This window comes from Nansenia antarctica (assembly GCF_963989245.1).
Source record: "Nansenia antarctica genome assembly, chromosome: 15".
Lineage (NCBI taxonomy): Eukaryota > Metazoa > Chordata > Actinopteri > Argentiniformes > Microstomatidae > Nansenia > Nansenia antarctica.
In genome coordinates this window covers 8,368,433-8,392,996 of record NC_137685.1, presented here as the reverse complement: position 1 = coordinate 8,392,996, position 24,564 = coordinate 8,368,433, and the positions used below count along the sequence as shown (strand labels likewise).

General features: G+C 49.8%; 1 protein-coding gene across 6 annotated transcripts in view; it reads right to left on the bottom strand.

The window, feature by feature from the left end:
* dock3 (dedicator of cytokinesis 3) overlaps positions 1–24,564 on the bottom strand; it is a gene marked incomplete at both ends in the record, with an annotated part of 160,152 nt that overhangs the window by 112,754 nt on the left and 22,834 nt on the right. For all 6 annotated transcript variants that reach the window (XM_080545853.1, XM_080545854.1, XM_080545855.1 and 3 more), the window contains 2 exons: positions 6,081–6,121; positions 12,622–12,711. In XM_080545853.1, coding sequence (XP_080401979.1) covers positions 6,081–6,121; positions 12,622–12,711 — 131 coding nt within the window. The remainder of the gene's footprint in view (positions 1–6,080; positions 6,122–12,621; positions 12,712–24,564) is intronic.

Below are 24,564 nucleotides of genomic sequence, written 5' to 3'. Positions count from 1 at the left end.
TAAGTCGCTTGGGAACAAGGCGTGGAAAATGGAAATGGAAATGGAAACACAAAAGGAGCTTTTCATGAACCGACTGGCGAGAAGACGAGAGAGCACAGAGCAGGAGGGAGAGAAGGAGGAAGAGAGAGAGGGAGGAAGACAGAGAGAGAGGAAGACAGAGAGGGAGGAAGAGAGAGAGAGAGGAAGAGAGAGAGGGGGGAAGAGAGAGAGGGGGGAAGAGAGAGAGAGGGGGGAAGAGAGAGAGGGAGGAAAACAGAGAGGGAGGAAGAGAGAGAGGGGGGAAGAGAGAGAGGGGGGAAGAGAGAGAGGGAGGAATACAGAGAGAGAGGGAGGAAGAGAGAGAGGGGGGAAGAGAGAGAGGGGGGAAGACAGAGAGAGAGAGGGGGGAAGAGAGAGAGGGGGGAAGAGAGAGAGGGGGGAAGACAGAGAGAGAGGGGGGAAGAGAGAGAGGGGGGAAGAGAGAGAGTAGGGAAGACAGAGAGAGAGGGAGGAAGAGAGAGAGGGGGGAAGACAGAGAGAGAGGGGGGAAGAGAGAGAGGGGGGAAGAGAGAGAGGGTGGAAGAGAGAGAGGGGGGAAGAGAGAGAGCAGGGAAGACAGAGAGAGAGGGAGGAAGAGAGAGAGGGGGGAAGACAGAGAGAGGGAGGGAGGAAGACAAAAAGGGAGGAAGAGTGAGGGGGAGGAAGACAGAGGCCCAATCCAAATTCAGGTTAGTGATGATGATGTCAGTGATGATGATGTTAGTGATGATGATGTCAGTGATGATGATGCTAGTGATGATGATGTTAGTGTGGATGATGTTAGTGATGATGATGTTAGTGATGATGATGTTATTGATGATTATGTTAGTAAGGATGATGTCAGTGATGATGATGTTAGTGTGGATGATGCTAGTGATGATGATGTTAGTGTGGATGATGTTAGTGATGATGATGTTAGTGATGATGATGATGTTATTGATGATTATGTTAGTAAGGATGATGTCAGTGATGATGATGTTAGTGTGGATGATGCTAGTGATGATGACGCTACAGTAAACGGATCTTCATCCGTCTCACCCGAGCAGAGCAGCAGTAACTCAGCCTGCCTGCCATGTCCCCATCAGCGTAACTCAAAGTGGGGAGCTTTGTACAGCTTACACACTCCAATCACCCGGGGCTTGAAATATCACCCGCTTGTCATGACTCGCATTAGAGGAACTGAAGCTCCTGAACATCTCGAGTCTGCTCCACGCAACCTGTCACAGGCTGCCGACAGTTCAGAAGATCTAAGGCGTACATTAGGGAAGTGGATGTTGTACATGTCAACGGATTTGTGTGTGTGTGTGTGTGTCTGTGTGTGTGTGTGTGTGTGTGTGTGTGTGTGTGTGTGTGTTCCATCTATGTATGTGTGTATAGTATGTGTGTGTGTGAGTGTGTGTGTGTGTGTGTGTTCCAGCTATGTATGTGTGTACCAGCTATGTATGTGTGTACAGTATGTGTGTGTGTGTGTGTGTGTGTGTGTGCACGTGTGTTCCAGCTATGTATGTGTGTACAGTATGTGTGTGTGTGTATGTGTGTCTGTGTGTGTTCCAGCTATGTATGTGTGTACAGTATGTGTGTGTGTGCACGTGTGTTCCTTCCAGCTATCTTTCCTCCTTCAGTAAATGTCAGCACAGCACAGTAGGTTTTCACAACGCAGGAATGTTAGAATATACGGAGGATATATGGCTGGTGGAGGTAGATATCGGAGGAGGGCTGTATTTCTGAGCAATAAAGCTAACCCAGGGAGACAGTGTACTCTATAGGCCATGGCTAAAATAGCCTCTATAGCACAAGATGGCTTCCGTGCTCAACATTGAGTGAGCTACCCTCGGACTATCTGCCCTATTAACTAACAAAGACACTGTAGAGACGGTATACAACCTTCATTTCACCTCAGGGATCAATAAAGTACCTATCTATCTATACTATATTCTATCCAGGGCTGCCAAGACTGCTAGTGCAGTAGTTTCCTGCAATTTTACATGTTGTTCATAATAAACTAGGCAGACTGGCAGAGTCGTCCCCATGACTAAGACATCTAGCTAGCAACATAGTTTCTGTCTTGTTGTTGTTTTTTTAACTCATTCAGTGCCGAGGGTGAAGACTGTCAACATCCTAGATTGGTTAGGGCGATTTTATTCACCAAAAATGCATCAAATGATGATGCGTCATTTTGTAGCCAATCAAAGTATTGTCGCTAGGTAAACACCACATAGAACACTTGGCACTCTAGGTAATGAGTGTTCCGGAATTATTTGGCAGTTAGTGAGTTGAGCTCATTTCCATTTGAAAAACATCCCTCAAAACACCACCTCTGCATTCTCCCATCCTTTATGAGGTAATTAGGCTGTTGACTATCACCCTTATAGAATACTATAACAATATTGTACAGCCTACAGGCTTACATTTTAACATCACAGAGCATTACTGCCAATAGGTAGGGCATTTGGCCAAAGTCTAAATATCTATATTGCTCTGGGCCACAGTCACTTCCAAATAAGCACACAGTAGCTAGACTAGCATGCTGGGAGACTAGCAGACTAGCAGACTGGCACCACAGAAGAGGCTCTGTGGGTACAGTGGGCTGGAACGGTCACCTCCAGCAACACTCTCTGATGTCCTGCCACTTGGCAGCTCCCTGTTTTCACACATGGCACGTTGGGACAAGCCCCCGAGCCGCCTCCTACGCTCAGCTGGACCACTGTGTCAGCTGGCATGCTGGCTGGCAGACAGGAACACAGGAGACGACACCTGTGGCATCACTGACAGACAGAGGCAGAACACGCAAGGGCTGTCCTCTGAATGCACTCTGTCCACCTTTTATATAACGCCTTATATAACACCATCTATAACACGTTTAACATCAAAACAACATCAAATTCAACACCCAAAAGTGTGTTGACACTAGTGTCTACACTTCCACAGGACAAGAGTTTCCGAGGGTAACATTTTGAAGCACGTCGGTTTTGAGAAGGACGGTCCCCAGCGATAGAGGACTGTGAAAGTGTCACTGTGATGGGTTTTCCCCCTGCGTCCCTTTAGAAGTTTTTTTTGGGGGTGAGAGAGAGAAGGATGGGTGAGAGAGAGAGAAGGGATGACATGCAGGACATGTCCGCGGCTGGAATCGAACCGGGAACCCTGCGGTTACATGGTCAACGCTTAATCCACTACGCCACCTAAGCGCCCCCCTGCGTCCCTTTAGGACACACTAGCCTCCGGGCCTCGACCACATGGTCTCCTCCAGACTAGAGGAGGGTCTCTCCTTTCATTCTTCTTCTTCAGTGTATGGGTTGTTGTTTCCTCTCCACTCCACCAGGCTCGGGGCCGAGGGGCTACCCTTTTACCACCCCGAGACCTGGTTGAGGGGCTCACCCGGGCTATATTTCTGGACACCCCTCCAGAAGCCACGTCATCGTCTCGTCATCTAATCATCTCCTTTCATATCTGGGCCTTACTTCTAAAGGTCAGGAGAGAGATAATAATAATAATAATACATTAGACTTATATAGTACTTTTCTAGAGACTCAAAGACGCTTTACAAACTGAAAAGATCGAGTAGTAATAATAAAAAGAAACAAAACAGAATAAATAAAAGAAAGTATAGGGGCCAATTAAGGTAGTGCTGGGGACACGTGGGAGAGGGTTAAGGCTTTAAGGCAAGGGTTAAGGCAAGCTTGAAGAGGTGGGTTTTGAGGGCCTACCATGTTGGCAGGGTGTTGACCTGTCTGATGTGGTCGGGGAGGGCGTTCCAGAGGGGCACACACCACCCTGTCCTGTCTCTCAGAGTGGAACCAACAGAGAGCAAAAGGTCTTTCAGATATTCTGGTGCTGTGCCAGTGAGAGCTTTATAAACAAGCAGAAGGATCTTGAAATCTATTCGGAACTTAACAGGAAGCCAGTGTAGAGTATTATATCATCCCTCATTCCGGTCCATGCATTACAATGAGCCCGTCCTCCGATTTCTACCTCCACCAGCCTCCACCGCAATCTAAGCACCATGCATTTCAGGACCACTGACTCAACTTCATGGCGCAATTTCAAATTCATATCATACATACGTAGCTAACAATTACAACCCCGCCCGCCTCTCCAAAACGGCCTCTTCTCTCAAAAGTGGAAAACAATTAAAATCTGTGAATTCAATAAAAAGCCTCAGACAGAATGAAGAATATAACAATTGCCAAATCCATCAAGATACAACTGTTTGAAATCACAGCTTGATTCACAGAGTCACCAGTGGATTTATGACTCAGCCTTCCGTTCTACTGTAATTACCCTCCTCTCACTAGGTTTGTTTCTTTTAAGCGAACAGGAGCTATTGATGTGGCTGTTAGCGGTTAGCGCTAATGGGCTGTATATTTTCTGGACACACAGCTAGAGGTCACTCTGCTAATGACACTGGTGGGCCAGTGTGTACAGTAGGTTATTGATGTCACTAGAACCTGTAGGGCAGGCTCCATCTCTGTTGTCTCTGCCACTTAACTAGCTATTAACTGGCTATTAACCAGATATTAACTGTCTAGCTACATGACAGCTGTATTAACAAGTCTCCAGTAACCATGTTGTTCCCCACGAATTGTGTAGAATTCGGATTAATGAGACAGAGACAGAGAGAGAGACAATGACAGAGAGAGAGAGAGAGAGAGAGAAAGAGAGAGAGAGAGAGAGACAGAGAGACAGAGAGAGAGAGAAAGAGAGAGAGAGAGACAGAGAGAGAGAGAGACAGAGAGAGAGAGAGAGAGAGAAAGAGAGAGAGAGACAGAGAGAGAGAGAGACAGAGAGAGAGACAGAGAGAGAGAGAGAGAATAAAACCATGCAGTTGTTTTGGACGGAATTGTTTTGTTGGAAATTAAAAATGTGATATCTCTCCATGGACGGTAGGTCAGACGTCAGATGACTGTTTGATAGGGAGATGCAGCCTCGCCGTGTCACTGCGGAGGACAACTAGACACCACTGCTGTAGTGGCCTGGGGTGGGTCAGCGGTGGTCCAGTGGTTCAGCACCACAGCCTACAGTGCCTACATAAGCCCAAGCCCTGCTGACATCCCCTCTCCTTCTACTAAAAAAAAAAAACCTTTACAAAAAAGAAACTGCTGTACCTGAACCAGCCTCCTAACTAGACAACAACGATTTAGTGGAACACAATAATAATTATAATAATCACAATCATAATCATAACCATAACCATAATAATCGTAATCATAATCATAATAACAATCATAATAGTGTTATTGCCATGCAATCAACTTGTCAGTCAATGTGTTGGAATTTGGTATTTTATGCTCTAGGCAAGGGGTCAGCCATAGACAGCGACCCTGGAGCAATTAGGGGATCAATGCCTTGCTCAAGGACACCTAAACACGTGGCCAGCTGGGGTTCCAACCGCCGAGTTGCCGCCCTTGCGATCATTAGACGCCGGCTCTACCGGCTGAGACACAGCCGCCCCAACACAGCCTTCCTCCAGACACAGTAATGCTTCAAGTCAATACAAGCCATTTCCATATCGGACACAGAGACAGGAAACATGTCTGCAGACAGAAGACAGAAGGCACCACTAAACTACACTTTATGTTGCAGCACAAGACAAGATACCTATATAATTATAATAATATAGGCCATTTAGCTTTTACCCAAAGTGACTAACATCGCAGTGAGTGCATACATCTTTCAGTATATGTGTTCCCAGCGGGAATTGAACACACAACCTAAGCATTGTTGGCGCCATACTCTACCAGCTGAGCACCAGTGCAGACCTCTTGTCTGGGTTAGGGGGGAGGAGGAGGGAGTAATATCAAGTAAATGATGTAGTAGAGAATCTGCCTCTCTCTGGAGAAACCCACCTCCCTACCACCTCTGCCAACCCACCTCCCTACCACCTCTGCCATCACACTGGTAATGTGGTTAAACTGTCTACTGCGTCAAGAGTTGCCAAATGACATGCTGGGAGAGAGGGAGAGAGAGAGAAAGAGGGGGAGAGAGAGAGAGAGAGAATGCATAGAGAGAGAGCTCAGAGAGAGAGAGAGAGAGAGAGAGAGAGAGAGCACTAGCCCCCAATTTACCTTGATTGCAGGCTTCCTGGTGGAGAATCCTCGGTACCATCCTGAAAGGAAACATAAAAAGATCAATGTTCAGGAGAGATGTGGAAACACTTGTTCTCTGTCGTCTTCTCCAGTGTGAAACCAACCCTGACTAACCCTAACCCTCTAACCCTAACCCACTAACCCTAACCCTCTAACCCTAACCCTCTAACCCTAACCCTCTAACCCTAACCCACTAACCCTAACCCTCTAACCCTAACCCACTAACCCTAACCCTCTAACCCTAACCCTCTAACCCTAACCCTCTAACCCTAACCCTCTAACCCTAACCCTCTAACCCTAACCCACTAACCCTAACCCTCTAACCCTAACCCACTAACCCACTAACCCTAACCCTCTAACCCTAACCCACTAACCCTAACCCTCTAACCCTAACCCACTAACCCACTAACCCTCTAACCCTAACCCACTAACCCTAACCCTCTAACCCTAACCCACTAACCATCTAACCCACTAACCCTAACCCTCTAACCCTAACCCACTAACCCTAACCCTCTAACCCTAACCCACTAACCCACTAACCCTCTAACCCTAACCCACTAACCCTAACCCTCTAACCCTAACCCACTAACCATCTAACCCACTAACCATCTAACCCACTAACCCTAACCCTCTAACCCTAACCCTCTAACCCTAACCCTCTAACCCTAACCCTCTAACCCTAACCCACTAACCCTAACCCACTAACCCTAACCCTAAAACCCTAACCCTCTAACCCTAACCCACTAACCCTAACCCACTAACCCTAACCCAGGATACTTTAATAGACTATCAGGGGACTTTTACTAAGTAATACCTAACTGAGTCTCTATCTCATTACACCCATTCTCCAATTTAGCCCTACCCCTCAGTTTTGCGCATTCACGCATAGGGGTAGGGTGTCCCGATTCTTGTTGGGATAAAGGGGTAGGGCGAAGTGGTAGGGCTACATGGCCCTCCAAACAGAGTCTTTTTCAGAGGCACACTCCAAACTGACTGAAATCTCTCAAAACGCCTTACGAATCATCTGCAAGATATTGGCGAACGCACAAGCAACAAAAGAAAACCACAAATATAATTATGATAACCATCGTATTATCTTACTTTAATGTCATTTCAATATATTATAGACCTTTTCTTTATAACACACATAACAGAAAACCTGCGAGTATGCTGATGTCTCTTGCTAGCTAGCTAACGTTACACATTGTTTTAAGGCTGATTTGTGCATGAATGTCCCGCATTTTGACATATTTCCATGTCACATTTCCCCCCTTTGATTGCATATGGTGGACAAAGTTGCTGCACTTGTTATGACTCCTCTAATATCAGTGCAGACTGGCAGGGTATGAGCACGGGTTGCTAGCCTACAGAGCACCGCTATTCTGTCATGAACTGGCCTGGTAATGAAGCGCTGTTCTTTTTTATTCGATGACTTGTTTGATCTTTCTTTGGCTACGGTCTCTCCCTCTCTCGCTCTCTCTCTTTCTCTCTCTGGCTGAGGTCTGACTCTCTCTCTCTCATTTGCTAAGGTCTCTCTCTTTCTCTCTCTTTGGCTGAGGTCTGACTCTATCTCTCTGAGGTCTGTCACCAGGGGTGGGGGGTGAGGATCATTAGTGGGTCTGTCAGCTCTAGCACCCCCTGGCTGTGGAGGTCGTCATGGATACATACAGTGAGCTCTGAGTGGGAGGACAGTCAGTCAGGGTGGCGGGAAGCTCCAGGCTAGGGCTAGGGGTCAGAGGTCGTGTTGTCACAACCCTCTATGGGAGAGACACGTCGTCATGACATCCAATAACACTGTACGTACACGGGCCAATCACATTCTATTCTATTACAATAGCATGGCTGATGACAGGCGAGGCTGGTGGAGGTAGAAATCAGAGGACGGGGCTCATTGGGTGGAACGGATTGAGGGACGGATTGAGGAACGGAATGCTTGTTTGATATGTGTTTTCTGCCATTCTTCATTCCGTTCCAGGTATTACACCAAGCCGGTCCTCTGGTTCCTACCTCCGCCAGCCTCCCCTACAGACACCTAGTCTGCCCCCAGGGACCCTGAGACTTCCACCCTGACTGAAGCCAATCTCTTATGAATATGTAAAACTGCTTAATCACTGGCTAATTAAAGACCGGGCCAATTGGTTCCTCTGGTCCTCGTCTATATGGTAATGGATCGAGAGTGTGTGTATGTATGTGTAGGTGTGTGTGTGTGTGTGAGTGTGTGTGTGTATTTATGTTTGTGTGTGTGTGTGTGTGTGTGTGTGAGTGTATTTATGTTTGTATGTGTGTGTGTGTGTGTGTGTGTGTGTGTGTGTGTGTGTGTGTGTGTGTGTTATCTCCCAGGGCTGTCCCTGCCGAGCCCATGCAGCCAGTGAGTCACAGAGGAGACGACAGGCAGGGGGATTAGAAACAGGTTAAAGGACACACACACACACACACACACACACACACACACACACACAATCTTTCACCACTGACTACATACACAGAGGAGGGGAGGGTCTGGGCTGTCAGCAGTGTGTGTGCATGTGTGTGTGTGTGTGTGTGTGTGTGTGTGTGTGTGTGTGTGTGTCTCTTAGTCATCATGACTATTACTACAGGGAGGGGGGTGGGTGATCCCTCGACCAATGAGAATCCAGGATGCTGTCACCAACGGCAACACGCCAAGTCGAGTTTGGGACCGACCTTCTAGAACATTAACTTCTTCTGAAAGCCCTGTTTGACTCATTTCCGCCTAAATGCCAGACCAAAATAAACTGCTGATGACATTAGAAATGGTGATCAGATGCAAAAGCAGGATGCCATTTGATAGTTCAGGATATTATACTACATATGACAAGGAGATCAAATAAATAAATGACCAATATAATTACTAATCAAATTAAAATAAAGAATTTGGGCCCAATTATGCAGCTACATAAGCCAGAATAATATCAGAATTCTCCGTTTGGAACGACAACATTGAAATCTGGCAGGACCAAAGCTGCCAAAGTTCTATATCTAGAGGAAATTCGCATCATTATATCAGTCCAATGATTAGTTATAAATAGCGGCTCCCCGCTGTCCTGCCTGGACGTGGTGTCCAAGTCCTCCGTCTGCTGAGGCTGGTCCTGGTGCGTCAGCGGCCGTGGCTGCAGATGAAACGTCTCGCTCAACTAATTTCTGTCATTTCAGTCTGGCTGGAGGGGGGGGGGCTCGGCCAATACCCTTTGTGTGTGTGTGTGTGTGTGATTGTGAAGGCCGACATCACAACACCGCAGGAAGAGACTGTCGGACTGCACAGAGACTCTGCAAGGAGGGTTCTGCTCAGCCTGAAGCAGTCTGAGATCAGGCAGCACTGGTGTGGACTCAGACTACAGGGAAAGCTAGCCTGTTTGCAGTTCGCTGACCACTCAGTCTCACACTCAGTGTATAAGAACGTCGCTGTTGGTGAGGATGTTCTGAAATTCACCATCAAAGCAAGACTGCAGGTATTACCGACCAAGTACAATCTGTCCACCTGGTATCCCCACACTCACAGTCCATTCTGTTTAAACCATCAGGATTCACAACACCTAGAGTCCATTGCACACATAACAAATGGATGTAATGCATACAAACACCTGTACATAGCTCGTCATGACCGTATTGTGGACATTGTGTCTGATACAGTACAAAACATCTTACCATCTAGCGCAGTTATGTACAAGCATGCCAGAGTGTTACCAGAGTGGTTTGGTTTTGCCAATGATGTTTTTTCCAACATCCCAAATACACCTGATGTTATCTTTGTTGACACCAGCCACAAGGAGGTGCTGATTATAGAAGTAGGCTGCCCCTTTGACCTGTACATGGACCAGACTTTCCAGGACAAGTATATCAAATACCAACCACTACTTGGTACGATAACCAGCTTTGGGTACAAGTGCAAATTCAGCATACTTGTATTTGGAAGTCTGGGCCATGTATATAAATGCACCATGAGGGGTCTGAGAATTGCTGCAATGACTAAAAGAAAGGCCAAACAGGTTGCCAAATTTTGCTCTGTCTCAGCTATTATTGGCAGCTTGGCCGTGTGGAGAAGGAGGTGTTATGTGTATCCTTAAGTGTTCAGTGCTGCTTAGCCCCGAAATATTTGATTCCCTGTTTGTGTAATATAATTTGTGGAACCAAATAAAGTATTCAAATGTGTGTGTGTGTGTGTGTGTGTGTGTGTGTGTGTGTGTGTGTGTGTGTGTGTGTGTGTGTGTTGTCCTGTCCATCGCGTCAAAACAAGTGTGACGCGGAAACTTTGTTTGTGAAAATGTCTGTGTGGTGTCTGTCTGTCTATATGTATGTCTGTCTGTCTGTCTGTCTGTCTGTCTGGCTGGCTGGCTTTAACACCAGAAGAGACGATGCTGAAGACCAGTCGTCATCCTACAAGCTGCTCATCCACCCAGCGCCTTACACTTGGGTTCAGACCTAGCGCCTTACACTTAGGTTCAGACCTAGCGCCTTACACTTGGGTTCACGCCGGAGAGCCGTACTTCAGCAGCGCCAGGTGCGTGGCGGAGCTGCTGCGGACTCTCGCGCTTGCGGCTTCCGTTCTGGCAGCGTTGATGCTAACTGTGGAGCTGCTACTGCCAACCCTGTCTTTGTGCGTTGAGTTCTGCCTTTGCGCATGCTGCACGCAGAAAAAATAGGCGAGAGTCTATTGATGGCGTGTCGCGGCACCCAGCGTGAGACACGCTTGAGGCGTGCACTGTATGGCTGCTGTGTTTGAGCCGCTGTTCAAGTTTGAATTTTAAATCAAACAATTCCTATGAGTTTACGACTTGCACGGCGCTACATGCTCCACATACAGATAGAACCGCTGTGAATAGACCTGACACAACTCCCTACTCTCCATGTCTGAGGGGTCTTGTCCTGTCTACATTGGATATTTCTATCTTCCCACCAGCTCAGCTGAGTCAGCTCTCCAATGATATCCGTCTGGCTGGAGCTTCAGAGGATTTGATTGGCTGATCACATCCATTACACCCAGGCTATGGGTGGGGGGAGGATGTCAGGAAAAGGAATCGATAACTGCAGTGGAGTGCTCAGAGCAGCATCAGAGATCAAAGAGCTGTTGATCCCAAAGGCCACACACAGGAACTCTGTCTCCTCTACCAGAACCTCTCCTGAACCACGACCCAGATTAAACACAGCTCTTTGAACAGCTGTCTCCTCCACCTCGGGCCTAGATCTACTGACCTGGGATTAAACCCAGAGAGGGAATCCCCAGAGGTCAGGGGTCAAGGGTCAGGGGTCAGGGCAGCTCAACACTTTAATGTCATTAATGGTATTAATAACATGAATATACATCAGCCAGAGAACTGCAAACGTTGCAGCTCAAAGTGCTCCAATCATTATATAATCATAATTTAATTATTTAGTCATTTAAAGGCAATATTAAAAAGATGGGTTTTTAGTCTTGACTTGGACATATTTACTGAGGTTATTCATTATGTCCCTGTATGGGGCTGAGGGGGATGTCTCGTACAGGGGAGGCTGGTGGGGGTAGGAATCGGAGGACGGGCTTGTTGTGCATGGAATTAATGTTAACCTCCACCAGCCTCTCTCTCCCTCTCTCTCCCTCTCCCTCTCTCTCTCCCTCTCTCTCCCTCTCTCTCCCTTCCTCTCTCTCTCCCTCTCTCTCCCTCTCTCCCTCTCCCTCTCCCTCTCTCCCTCTCCCTCTCCCTCTCCCGCTCCCTCTGCCTCATCTCTCTCTGTGTCTTTTCCTCCCTCCCTCTCTCCCTCCCTCCCTCCAGCCCCAGTGATCTGAGGCGTAGCAGCGTAGCAGCGCTCTCCCAGGAGAGTGAATCAGATCGATACAGGAAGTCCTAGTCAACCGTGTCTAACGCGGGCCAATCACGTTCATTATCTGCGGGCCGGCATGGCGGCGTTGTGAGACAGCAGCGGTGTCCACCTGGTGTGTGTGTGTGTATGTGTGTGTGTTTGTGTGTGTGTGTGCGGGGGTGTGTCCCCTCAGGAAGGACAATGGAGGCGTCCAGGGCCGGGGAGACCAGGGGGTGCATGTCAATACTCTAACACGGCGTCCTCTCCTTTCCTTCTCCTCAGCCAGGAGAGAGGCAGGCTGGGTAGGGTAGTTTCTACCACCTGGTCTTGTCTCATAAACCTGATGCTAGATTCTGTTCAGGTTATCTGCAGTTTCAGAATCCTTAGTGGTTGTCAAAACACTAATTTTCCCGCCCTGGTCCAGTGGGAGAGAACCAACCAACAAACAACTTTAAAAGTCCACCAGTACACCCCCAGATGTGACTCCACTGAACCCTAACCCCCCCCCACATCACCCCGGGCCTCACAGTAAGTGAACAGGACCGGTGCCTCTACTTGTCAAGTACGGTTAAGGTGAATCGACATTAGTAGAACGTGCAGCGTGTGTGTGTGTGTGTGTGTGTGAGTACAGTACGTACAGTGTGTGTACGGTTAAGGTGAATCTACATTAGTAGAACATGCAGCGTGTGTGTGTGTGTGTGTGTGTGTGTGTGTGTGTGTGTCTTACCTTCACACTTCTCCAGTATCTGGACGGTCTCCCCCACCTCCAGAGTCAGACTGAGGCCCTGACTCACCGAGCCACGGAAGTTACAGATCACTGATGGGAGACAGAAAAGAGAAGACATCAATTCCCTGAACGAGCGCACACACACACACACACACACACGCACACACGCACACACACGCGCGCACACACACACACACACACACACACGCACACACACACGCACACACACACACACACACACACACACACACAAACACACACGCACTCCCTGCCCCTGTCCATGGATCTGTCCCTGAACCAGTCCCCTCCTGTCCCTGCATCTGTCCCTGACCCTGTCTCTGTCACTGTCCCTGTCCCTGAATCTGTCCCTGAATCTGTCCCTGTCCCTGTCCCTGTCCCTGTCCCTGTCCCTGTTCCTGTCCCTGTTTCTGGATCTGTCACTGTCTCTGGACCTGTCCCTGTCTTTGTCCCTGGCTGTCCCTGTCCCCATCCCTGTCCCTGAACCTGTCCCTGACCCTGGCTGTCCCTGTCCCTGTCCCTGTCCCTGTCCCTGTCACTGTCACTGGATCTGTCCCTGGCTCTGTGCCTGAATGGAGCCGATGCCCTCTCTCACCCCACCTGTTCGCCTCCATATGGGAGGTAAGCTAACACAAGAAGCTTACAGGAGATCTGTCACAGGCACGCCAGCATTTAGCTAAGCTGCTAGCTACTCGGCAGGCCTACTGTTAGCCTGCCACAGCAACACAAGCGACATGGCACCCCTGCTAATGCTAGGTCAAGTGAATGAGTTTGTTCCGCTTTGGGACGGTGATAAATATAATAATTTCAACGTTACGTACTTACTGACTATGGAGGCTCAGCGGCCTCCTACCGAGAACACACCCAGCTAAACCCTCTGACCTCTCTCTCTCTCCAGATTAGATTGCGGTGACCCGCTGCTTTTTTTCCCTGTGTTTTGGGGAAAGCAGTGCCACTGGTCTTATCATGATACACAGAATTGGGAGCAGATTAGTGGGCGGACATGTAGGCCAGACCAGGGGGTGTGTATGTACAGTGTGTGTGTATGTGTGTGTACAGTGTGCGTGTGTGTGTGTGTGTGTATGCGTGTGTGTACTGTGTGTACAGTACTTACAGTGTGTGTGTGTGTGTACTGTGTACTGTGTGTGTGTGTGTGTACAGTGTGTGAGTGTGTGTGTGTGTGTACAGTGTGTGTGTGTGTACAGTGTGTGTTTGTACAGTGTGTGTGTGTACAGTGTGTGTGTGTGTGTGTGTACAGTGTGTGTGTGTGTACAGTGTGTATGTGTGTGTGTGTGTGTACAGTGTGTGTGTGTGTGTGTGTGTGTACAGTGTGTGTGTGTGTGTGTGTGTGTGTGTGTGGAGGATGTCTCCTGCAGGGCCATGACGGCTGGACGGTAGTACCGCAGGGAGGAAACCATGGTAACGCAGGGAGGGAACCATGGTAACGCAGGGAGGGAACCACCCACAAGACAACTCTGTATAAGAGGTAGGTGTACCGCAGGGGAGGCTGGCGGAGGTAGAACTCGAAGACGGGCTCATCGTAACGCAAGGAACGGAATGAGGAACTGTATCAAACACACCACGTGTGTCCAGATCACACCTGTGTTTGATCCCATTCCTGATTCCGTTCCATACATTACAAGGAGCCCGTCCTCTGATTTCTACCTCCGCCAGCCTCCCCTGGTTTGGTAAATGGTAAATGGACTGAACTTATATAGTGCCTTTTTTGCAGCTCCAAAGCTGCTCTAAAGCGCTTTACAACGGCCTCTCATTCACCCATTCACACACACATTCACACACCAATGGCGGCAAGCTACCATGCAAGGCGCTGGCCCGCTCACTGGGAGCAATTTTGGGGTTCAGTGTCTTGCCCAAGGACACTTCGACATGTGGCCAGCCGGGGCTCGAACCACCGATCTGGAATTGTGCTGGCTTTGCGTGATAAGTAAGCTAGTTTGAGAACACAGTAGGATCAGTGTTACCTCCACAGTCTTCTTTTGCACACAAAAGGTGTGGTGTGGGGTGGTGTGGGGTAGTGTGGTGTGGTGTGGTGTGGTGTGGGGTGGTGTGGTGTGGTGTGGGGTGGGGTGGTGTGGTGTGGTGGTGTGGTGGTGTGGTGTGGTGTGGGGTGGTGTGGTGTGGTGTGGTGTGGGGTGGTGTGGGGTGGTGTGGTGTGGTGCGGTGCGGTGCGGTGCGGTGCGGTGCGGTGCGGTGTGGTGTGGTGTGGTGGTGGTGTGGTGTGGTGTGGGGTGGTGTGGTGTGGTGTGGTGTGGTGCGGTGCGGTGCGGTGCGGTGTGGGGTGGTGTGGGGTGGTGTGGTGTGGTGTGGTGTGGTGTGGTGTGGTGTGGTGTGGTGCGGTGCGGTGCGGTGCGGTGTGGGGTGGTGTGGTGTGGTGTGGTGCGGTGCGGTGCGGTGCGGTGCGGTGTGGTGCGGTGTGGTGCGGTGTGGTGTGGTGCGGTGCGGTGCGGTGTGGTGTGGGGTGGTGTGGTGTGGTGTGGTGTGGTGTGGGGTGGTGTCAGTGTGGTGTGGTGTGGTGTGGGGTGGTGTGGGGTGGTGTGGTGTGGTGTGGTGTGGTGTGGTGTGGTGTGGGGTGGTGTGGGGTGGTGTGGTGTGGGGTGGTGTGGTGTGGTGTGGTGTGGTGCGGTGCGGTGCGGTGTGGTGTGGGGTGGTGTGGTGTGGTGTGGTGTGGGGTGGTGTGGTGTGGTGTGGTGTGGGGTGGTGTGGTGTGGTGTGGTGTGGGGTGGTGTGGTGTGGTGTGGTGTGGGGTGGTGTGGTGTGGTGTGGTGTGGGGTGGTGTGGTGTGGTGTGGTGTGGTGTGGTGTGGTGTGGGGTGGTGCGGTGTGGTGTGGTGTGGGGTGGTGCGGTGCGGTGTGGTGTGGTGTAGTGTGGTGCGGTGCGGTGCGGTGTGGTGTGGTGTGGTGCGGGGTGGTGTGGTGTGGGGTGGGGTGGTGTGGTGTGGTGTGGTGTGGTGTGGTGTGGTGAGGTGTGGTGTGGTGTGGTGTGGTGTGGTGTGGTGTGGTGTGGGGTGGTGTGGGGTGGTGTGGTGTGGGGTAGTGTCGTGTGGTGTGGTGTGGTGTGGTGTGGTGTGGTGTGGTGTGTGGTGGTGTGGTGTATGTGTGGTGTGGTGTGGTGTGGTGTGGTGTGGGGTGGTGTGGTGTATGTGTGGTGTGGTGTGGTGTGGTGTGGTGTGGTGTGGGGTGGTGTGGTGTGGTGTGGTGGTGTGGTGTGGTGTGGTGTGGTGTGGTGTGGTGCGGTGTGGTGTGGTGTGGTGTGGTGTGGGGTGGTGCGGTGCGGTGTGGTGTGGTGTGGTGTGGGGTGGTGCGGTGCGGTGTGGGGTGGTGCGGTGCGGTGTGGTGTGGTGTGGTGTGGTGTGGTGTGGTGGTGTGGGGTGGTGTGGTGTGGTGTGGTGTGGTGTGGGGTGGTGTGGTGTGGTGTGGAGTGGGGTGGTGTGGTGTGATGTGGTGTGGTGTGGTGTGGTGTGGTGTGTGTGTGGTGTTGTGTGGTGCGGTGTGGGGTGGTGTGGTGTGGTGTGGAGTGGGGTGGTGTGGTGCGGTGTGGTGCGGGGTGGGGTGGTATGGTGTGGGGTGGTGTGGGGTGGTGTGGTGTGGTGTGGTGTGGTGTGGTGTGGTGTGGTGTGGGGTGGTGTGGTGTGGTGTGGTGTGGTGTGGTGTGGTGTGGTGCGGTGTGTCACATGGAGGGGTTTTCCACAGCTCTACCAAATGTTTTGGTTTGTTCCTAAGCAACCAGCCTGCTGCCGCAGAATAGCAAGCGTCTTGGCTCTGTGCTCCGGAACATTCCACCACACAACACAAACAACAACAACAACAACAACAACAACAACAACAACAACAGACAGGCTCCCCACCAGACAGACAGACAGACAGGTCTACCGACACCAGAGACAGACCTGCTCCCCACCAGACAGACAGACAGACAGACAGACAGGTCTACCCCCCCCCCCACCAGACAGACAGTCAGGTCTACCCCCCCCCCCACCAGGCAGACAGGTCTACCCCCCCCCCCCCCCACCAGACAGACAGGTCTACGTAACCCCCCCACCAGACAGACAGGCAGACAGGTCTACCCCCCCCTCCCACCATACAGACAGGCAGACAGGTATATGCCCCCACCAGATAGACAGACAGACAGGTCTACCACCCCAACAGACAGACAGGCAGACAGGCTATCGGCCTTCTACTACCAGACAGACAGACAGACAGACAGACAGGCAGACAGGCAGACAGACAGACAGACACATACACTGTCTGTCTGTATCTGTATCAGTGTATGTGTCTGTCTGTCTGTCTGTATCAGTGTATATGTGTGTATCACAGAAAGCTGTTGATATGAAGCTGCAGCGTCTGACACCAGAACAGAGAACCAGCAGGACATTCTACAGACAATCCCACCCAGCACCGAGACTAGAGCAGACAACAGGATGACATGGCTGTGATAAATCATCGTGGCTTCCTACGGTGCGGTGTACTGTCTGTCACTCTGTGGTGAATCCAGTCTGCCTCCTGCAGCTCCAGGGTAGAGAGACAGATATGCATCTGAACAAGACCTGATAAGAATGATAACACAGCCCCTCCCCCTGTCTCTCTCTCTCTCTCTCTCTCTCTCTCTCTCTCTCTCTCTCTCTCTCTCTCTCGCACTCTCTCTCTCTCTCTGCCTCTCTCTCTCTCTCTCTCTCTCTCTCTCTCTCTCTCTCTCTCTCTCTCTCTCTCTCTCTCTCTCTCTCTCTCTCTCTCTCTTATGGCTACGCACTAACTTTATGTCTTCATTAGATGGAATCTTCTCTCAGGTCGTGTACACTGACTTCCTGCGCTGCTTTCTCTCGCGGCGATAACGTCTTTACAGTAGCCTGTCTGTCTGCCTGTCTGTCTGCCTGAGACTAGACTGACAGAGACAGAGAGACAGACAGACAGACAGACAGAGACAGAGAGACAGACAGGCAGACAGACAGGCAGAGACAGAGAGACAGACAGACAGGCAGGCAGGCAGACAGAGGGACAGGCAGACAGACGGACAGACAGAGACAGAGAGACAGACAGGCAGACAGACAGACAGAGACAGAGAGACAGACAGACAGGCAGGCAGGCAGACAGAGGGACAGGCAGACAGACGGACAGACAGGCAGACAGACGGACAGGCAGACAGGCAGACAGGCAGGCAGACGGGCAGACAGACAGACAGAGACAGAGAGACAGACAGACAGGCAGGCAGGCAGACAGACAGGCAGGCAGGCAGGCAGGCAGACAGAGGGACAGACAGACCAGACAGACAGATCTAGAAACAGACAGTCAGGGCTATCCCAAAATAAACCCCTTTTTAGTCTGATAAGTCGCCGTTTAAAGCTTCAGAACCGTCTATTTATAAGCCTCTGGAGCATCAGAACACGGCAGAGTGCTCCAGACTGACACACTGAGCCTCCATCTCAATGGGTATTAATACCATGAACAGCAGCTATTCTTAAACAGACGCCGCGTGTGACATCGTCACATCTCTACCGGCTTTCATTTCACAATTCTATTTGGATTGTCGGTATTCTAATGTTTTTTTTTACTTGTCATGTTTTCTATCCCAAAAGTGTACAGGAGCACTTCGACACTAGATGGCGGTATGCCTGATAGAGTAGGTGATTAGGTGAATAGGTGATTCCCTGCAGCTCCAGGAAATCTATTTAAAAACACATCGCTCTGGATGTCAGCTCTGTTCCAAGACCCTCGTAGACGTGACGTCTCCTGCTAGCACTGTGATTGGACAGCCTGCGGGCGGGTGGACGTATGACCTAACAATGCTATGTGACGTGACCTAACAAAGCTACACAGATGCCATGACGCCATAAGGAAGCATGTACAGATGCTACGTTACACAAGCATCGACGTCTGCTAACGTTATAGAATCAGAGCGACAGACCGTGATGTCATGTGACACAAAACTCAGTGAAACCTCTACTAAAGATGGTTCTGATGTCTTCGTAAGTCGCTTTGGATAAAGCCGTCTGCTAAATGCCCCAAAAAATGTCAATGTAAATGTAGGCTAAATGCAAGCAGATGAGAGGCCCATCATTAGGACCGGTAGATACTGGCCTTATCTCATGCTGTGTTAATTAACAGTGGAGGAGCGCAAGCAGATGTCTGGGGCGGCCTCATTACTTCAGCTTCGCCATCCGGCCTTCAACAACAGCTACAGGCGCTGGACCAAAAGCGCTCGCTGAGACGCTAGCACACACGCCTAGCTAGCTCGTTACTGCACAGAACCAGCTCAACAAGGGAACATATTACACATAGGCTAGTTTTGTTTCTAATTCATTTAGGGACCCTGATTTAGATCCCCATGGTAACTAGGGACAAACTCTGCGCCAGGCGACAGATTTGATGGAACTGATGGTGATGGAAAAAACGCATTCAACAACAGATTGTATTTTCACATGGTTTGCAGTCACAGACACACACAAAAAGTATTCGATGCAAGCGTACAGTAAACTCATTTTGGGAGCCATTTTTCAGGTGTCCGTTATGTCTCCCTATCCATCTTCTATGACATCAGTGACTGTATGAGTAGAGCAGCCAATCACAGTCCCCAGACGCAGTATGCAGCTGTTGTGCAGTGTGTTTAATGCTCCCATCATTTGAGCCTGCTTCACCTCAACACTTTGGTTCTTTGCGGAGGGGCGCGCGGGGGGGGGGGGGGGGGGGGGGTCACACAGTGTACCAGAACAGCTCAAATGCCATTGGCTGCTCCAGGCCAGTACAGCATCACACCCTCACACCTCCCTCCACTCAGGCAGCATCTGTTCTGCTTACAGGGGCATTCCAAGGTTCAAACCACCAAAAATATAATCCAACATGATTGGATCTGACTGGAAAACATGCAAGTTCCTCCCCCGAACTCCCCAGACAGAGAGAGAGAGAGAGAGTTATCATAAACTTCTAACAGAGCTCTCCCTCTCTCTCTCTCTGTTTCTCTTTCTATCTCTCTCTCTCTTTCTCTCTCTCCCTCTTTATTTATCTCTCTATGGCCCGATCCCAATTCACCCCTACGGCTCAGTTTTTACCCCTACGGCTCTGTTTTGCATGTGTAGGGTAGGGGTGTTCACGTGTTGGGTAGGGGTGTTGCAATTCTTGTTTTCATGTAGGGCTAGGGCCAAGGGGTAGGGCTACATAGCAGTTAAAACGAAGATATGTCACGACCAGATTACGTTCGTAGCTATGGCCCTACGTTCCACAATGCCTTGCGAATCATCACAGGAATATATCCCTCTAGGCAACCACAAAGGTAATTACTTTTTCTTTGTTAATAAAGATTAGAAAAATGATGATAACCATCGTATTAGCTTAGTTTAATGTCATTTCAATGTATTATAGAACGTTTCTTTATAACAAGCATAACCCAAAAATTGCTATTATGCCGACAAGTCCACACCCTAGAAATACACCGTTCCAAACAGAAAGTCCAGCGCGCTTCAGCCAAGTTTAAGATCCGAGGGTTTTGGTGCTCAGCAGTAGAGGACAATACAATAGCAACACTATTACCTGGGCACCTCCATTAGACTACCCAAAGCAAGACACCGGAGCGCTCATATCTGTGCGTTTATTGCAGAGGAACAGTGTGACAGTCCCCGTAAGCGTGCAAATTGTATGAGTGCTCCGGTGTCTTGCTTTGGGTAATCTAATGTGAGTGCCCAGGTAATAGTTTTCCCATAGAAATACACCATGCCGGGGCACTTAGGTGGCGTAGCGGGTTAAGCGCTGACCATGTAACCGCAGGGTCCCCGGTTTGTTTCCGGCCAGGGACATATCCTGCATGTCATCCCTTCTCTCTCTCTCACCCATCCTTCCTGTCTAAATCACTACTGTATCTGTCAATAAAAAATAAAAAAATATGAGTGGGACTGCCCCACTCAGAAAAAATAACAAAAAGAAATACACCATGCCATCGGGGGCACGATTCACATTTCCGCTCCAGAACAAGATGTACAATCCTGTTTATTTATAAATAAATTCTTACCTGTGGCTTTTGACAGCGGATGATGGTAGACATATTTAATGTAAAGTTATCTATCTAAAGTTACATGTTTACGGCTGATTTGTGCATGATAGTCCCGCATTTTGACATATTTCCATGTCGCATTTCCCCCCTTTGATGGCATAATGACGCCTGAAATGTAACTTAAGTTCAGCCGCTTAGTTGTTACCGCTCCTCTAATATCAGTGCAGACTGGCAGGGTAGGAGCAGGGTTGCTAGCCTACAGAGCACCGCTATTCTGTCATGAACTGGCCTGGTAATGAATCATTGTTCTTTTTTATTTGATGACTTGTTTGATCGATTGTTAGGAGTTATGAATGAACCGCGAGCGTCAATGCTTTTCTATGATACTACTGATGACGTATCAGGGTCTTGAAGGGTTGTCCCATTTCAACCACTATGGCTTGTGGCTCTGTTTCAGAGGGCTTGGCTCCAAAGTGAGTGGCACTCCAAAACGAGCCGCCATAAGGGTAGGAAAGGGAAACAGGATTGGGCCTACATGTATGTCTCTCTCTGTGGAGTGGGGGGGGGGGTAATGTGACAGTTGACCCCAGGCGGACCTTACCTGGGGTGTGTTCAGTAAGCCGGTGAAACAGTCAGGAACGTACCAGAGAGAGACATCATGTAAAGCTCCATGACGCCTGACCCCAGTCACAGGCTCTCACTGCTTCTGACCTGGTCACTGGGGCCCGACTAACCTCTGGAACACACCTGGTCACAGTGCCGTGGGGCCTGACTACGCTCTGACACACCTGGTTAAAAACAAGGTTTTCCTTTTCAATGCCACCCCACCCCTCCCAACTCAGTGGGGGGTCAGCCCCTCCCCCGGCCAGCTCAATGGGGGTCAGCCCCACCCCTCCCAACTCAATGGGGGGTCAGTCCCTCCTCCGCCCAACTCAGAGGGGGGTCAGTCCCTCCCCCGGCCAGCTCAGAGGGGGGTCAGTCCCTCCCCCGGCCAGCTCAGAGTGGGGTCAGGGGGGATTAGGGGGGCTCTCGCAGAGGGATTTCTGGAGGAAATTGAAAATATTGAAAGGCTTTAGTCATCCCCATTATATCTAACCTTATATATTATAGCAGGGAGTCCCACTGAGACCAAAGCCTCTTTTACCAGGGAGCCCTCCACACACACACACACACACACACACACACACACACACACAGCCTGTATGCACACAGTTTACAACAATACACAAGACAAATACAACATTCCAACATTCTAAAACATAATCAAGAAAAAAAATTGTTTTTCAACAAACAGGTCTTCGATCAAAACGTCAAACTGTCCGAGTGACACCAGAACAACCAACTGAAAAGTTCTCTGTAGAATGTTCCAGCAGTGTCCCTCCTCAAACCAGAAAACTGTTCCGTTTTTTTTTCTCCAGAAATCCTTCTTAAGGATGACTGCCAATGGCCCCTGGCCTGAGCTGAAATTACATATCTTGTGATGACTGATGGACAGATGAGTCATTTACTTAGACAAATGGATTTGCTTTGGATAAAGCCGTTTGCTAAATGCCAAAAATGTATTTTTTTAAATGTAAATCTGAAGACCACCACAAGGTCCACCCAACATCTTACTGCATACAGAGAACATGTATGTGTGTGTGTGTGTGTGTGTGTGTGTGTGTGTGTGTGTGTGTGTGTGTGTGTGTGTGTGTGTGTGTGTGTGTGATTAATACCCTCCATCTGTCATATGTACAGCATGACACTCTGCTAGCTATAGATGATATCACCAAAGCGTCTCAACCATATGGTATATAGATGGTAATACCTTCAGAGCTGCAGAGCCTGGCCTTCTCCTAAGAGGATAGAGGGAACACCCCCCCCCCCTTCTCCCCCCAACTGAAAGTGGGTTTACTGTGATCACATTTGAAAGGGCAGCAGAGGACACCCTTTTCAATTTTAATCAAGCTGCTATTTCTGTCATGTACTGAACAGAGGGAGCACACAAAAAGAGAAAGGGCAGGGAGAGAGAGAGGGATGTGGAGAAGAAGAGGGAAAGGGACACTGAGAGAGAAGAGAGAGAGAGAGATGAGAGAGGATAGACAACGAGAGAAAAGAGAGAGAGAGATGAGAGAGGATAGACAAAGAGAGAAAAGAGAGACAAGAGAGGGGAAATGAGCAAACAAAAGTGACCACTGGTTATTATACTTCAGAGAGAGGGGGAGGTCACATGACAGAACTGCCTTTTAACTTCCCCTTAGAACTCTACCTCCATCCATCCATCCATCCTCTCTACTCTACCTCCATCCATCCTCTTTGCTCTACCTGCATCCCTCCATCCATCCATCCATCCATCCATCCATCGTCTTTGCTCTACCTGCATCCATCCATCCATCCATCCATCCATCCATCCTCTTTGCTATACCTGCATCCATCCATCCATCCATCCATCCTCTTTGCTATACCTGCATCCATCCATCCATCCATCCATCCATCCTCTTTGCTATACCTGCATCCATCCATCCATCCATCCATCCTCTTTGCTCTACCTGCATCCATCCATCCATCCATCCTCTTTGCTCTACCTGCATCCATCCATCCATCCATCCATCCATCCTCTTTGCTCTACCTGCATCCATCCATCCATCCATCCATCCATCCATCCATCCATCCATCCATCCATCCTCTCTACTCTACCTCCATCCATCCATCCACCCATCCATCCAGTCTACTCTACCTGCATCCATCCATCCATCCATCCATCCATCCATCCATCCATCTATCCATCCATCCAGTATAGGCCACCGCTCATTGACGACGGCGTTGATTGACAGGTTGCTGCGTTAGCAACGTGAATAATAGATGCATTCTGGGACCGCGGCCCATTAAAATCCCCGGCAAGGAGCACTTCACTCTCTCCTATGAAAAGCACCGAGCGCAGTAATGACTACAGATTGCATCCAGCACGTCCTTATAGATTTCTAACGTGATTAATGGGGTGTCATTGTGTGAGTCAAGGATAGGAAAAACTGTGGATTTGTCGAGTCGGGGGAAAAATAGAGAGTTGAGTTGACGAAACATGAAACAGCAAATCTGTTGGTTCTGCCGGTTCTAAAGGGGTCCGGTGTTATGTAAGAACGTGTCCTCTGAGAGGAGCCTCCTCCTCTTTGTCCTGTTTGCTTTCTCTCACGGTCATAAAGCGCTGGACTCCGGGAGACCTCCATAATGCTGTTTTGATTCGGTCCTAGTGATCGCTGTTGAATTCACCATTGGAAAACTCTGGTGTCAAGACACTGTGGACGGGGGGCGGGCGGGGGTAAGACTTGGGACAATACCACACTGAGGAACAAGCACAGGTTGTCTACCATGGAGACAGAGGCAGGGGAGGCTGGTGGAGGTAGAAATCGGAGGACTTGCAACACGTGGAACGGAAATAAGGAATGGTATCACACACTCAACACACGCAAGATGACAGTTTTAGTAAGGCCTCTCCTAGCCTTCCCCTGCCTCCCCTAGCCTCCCTGGCCTCCCCCAGCCTCCCTGGCCTCCCCCAGTCTCCCCCCCGCCTCCCCCAGCCTCCCCCCGCCTCCCCTACTGTACTGTGGCCTCCTGCCCGGCTGTCTTGGGGCCGTGGTGTTTCTCTGTGCTCGCTGTCATCATCAGACAGAACTCAGCGGCGGTCTTCTCCAGGGAATGACACCGTCTCTTCCTCCGGAGAGAGGAGGAATGAAAGGCAGTGGGCTACTTTGTGCGTCGGAGAGGGCCCGGCGGAGCAGTTGCACAGGCGTGCAGCGGCCTTGTGTCCGCTAGGAACACAGACGCCGTTTGAAAAGACGTGTTTGAAATGGAACAGTCATCCTGAGACAAGACAGGTCTCTCGGGCCTGGGTCTCTCTCTGTGTGTGTGTGTGTGTGTCTTTCTTTCTCTCTCCCTCTCCCCCTCTCTCTATCT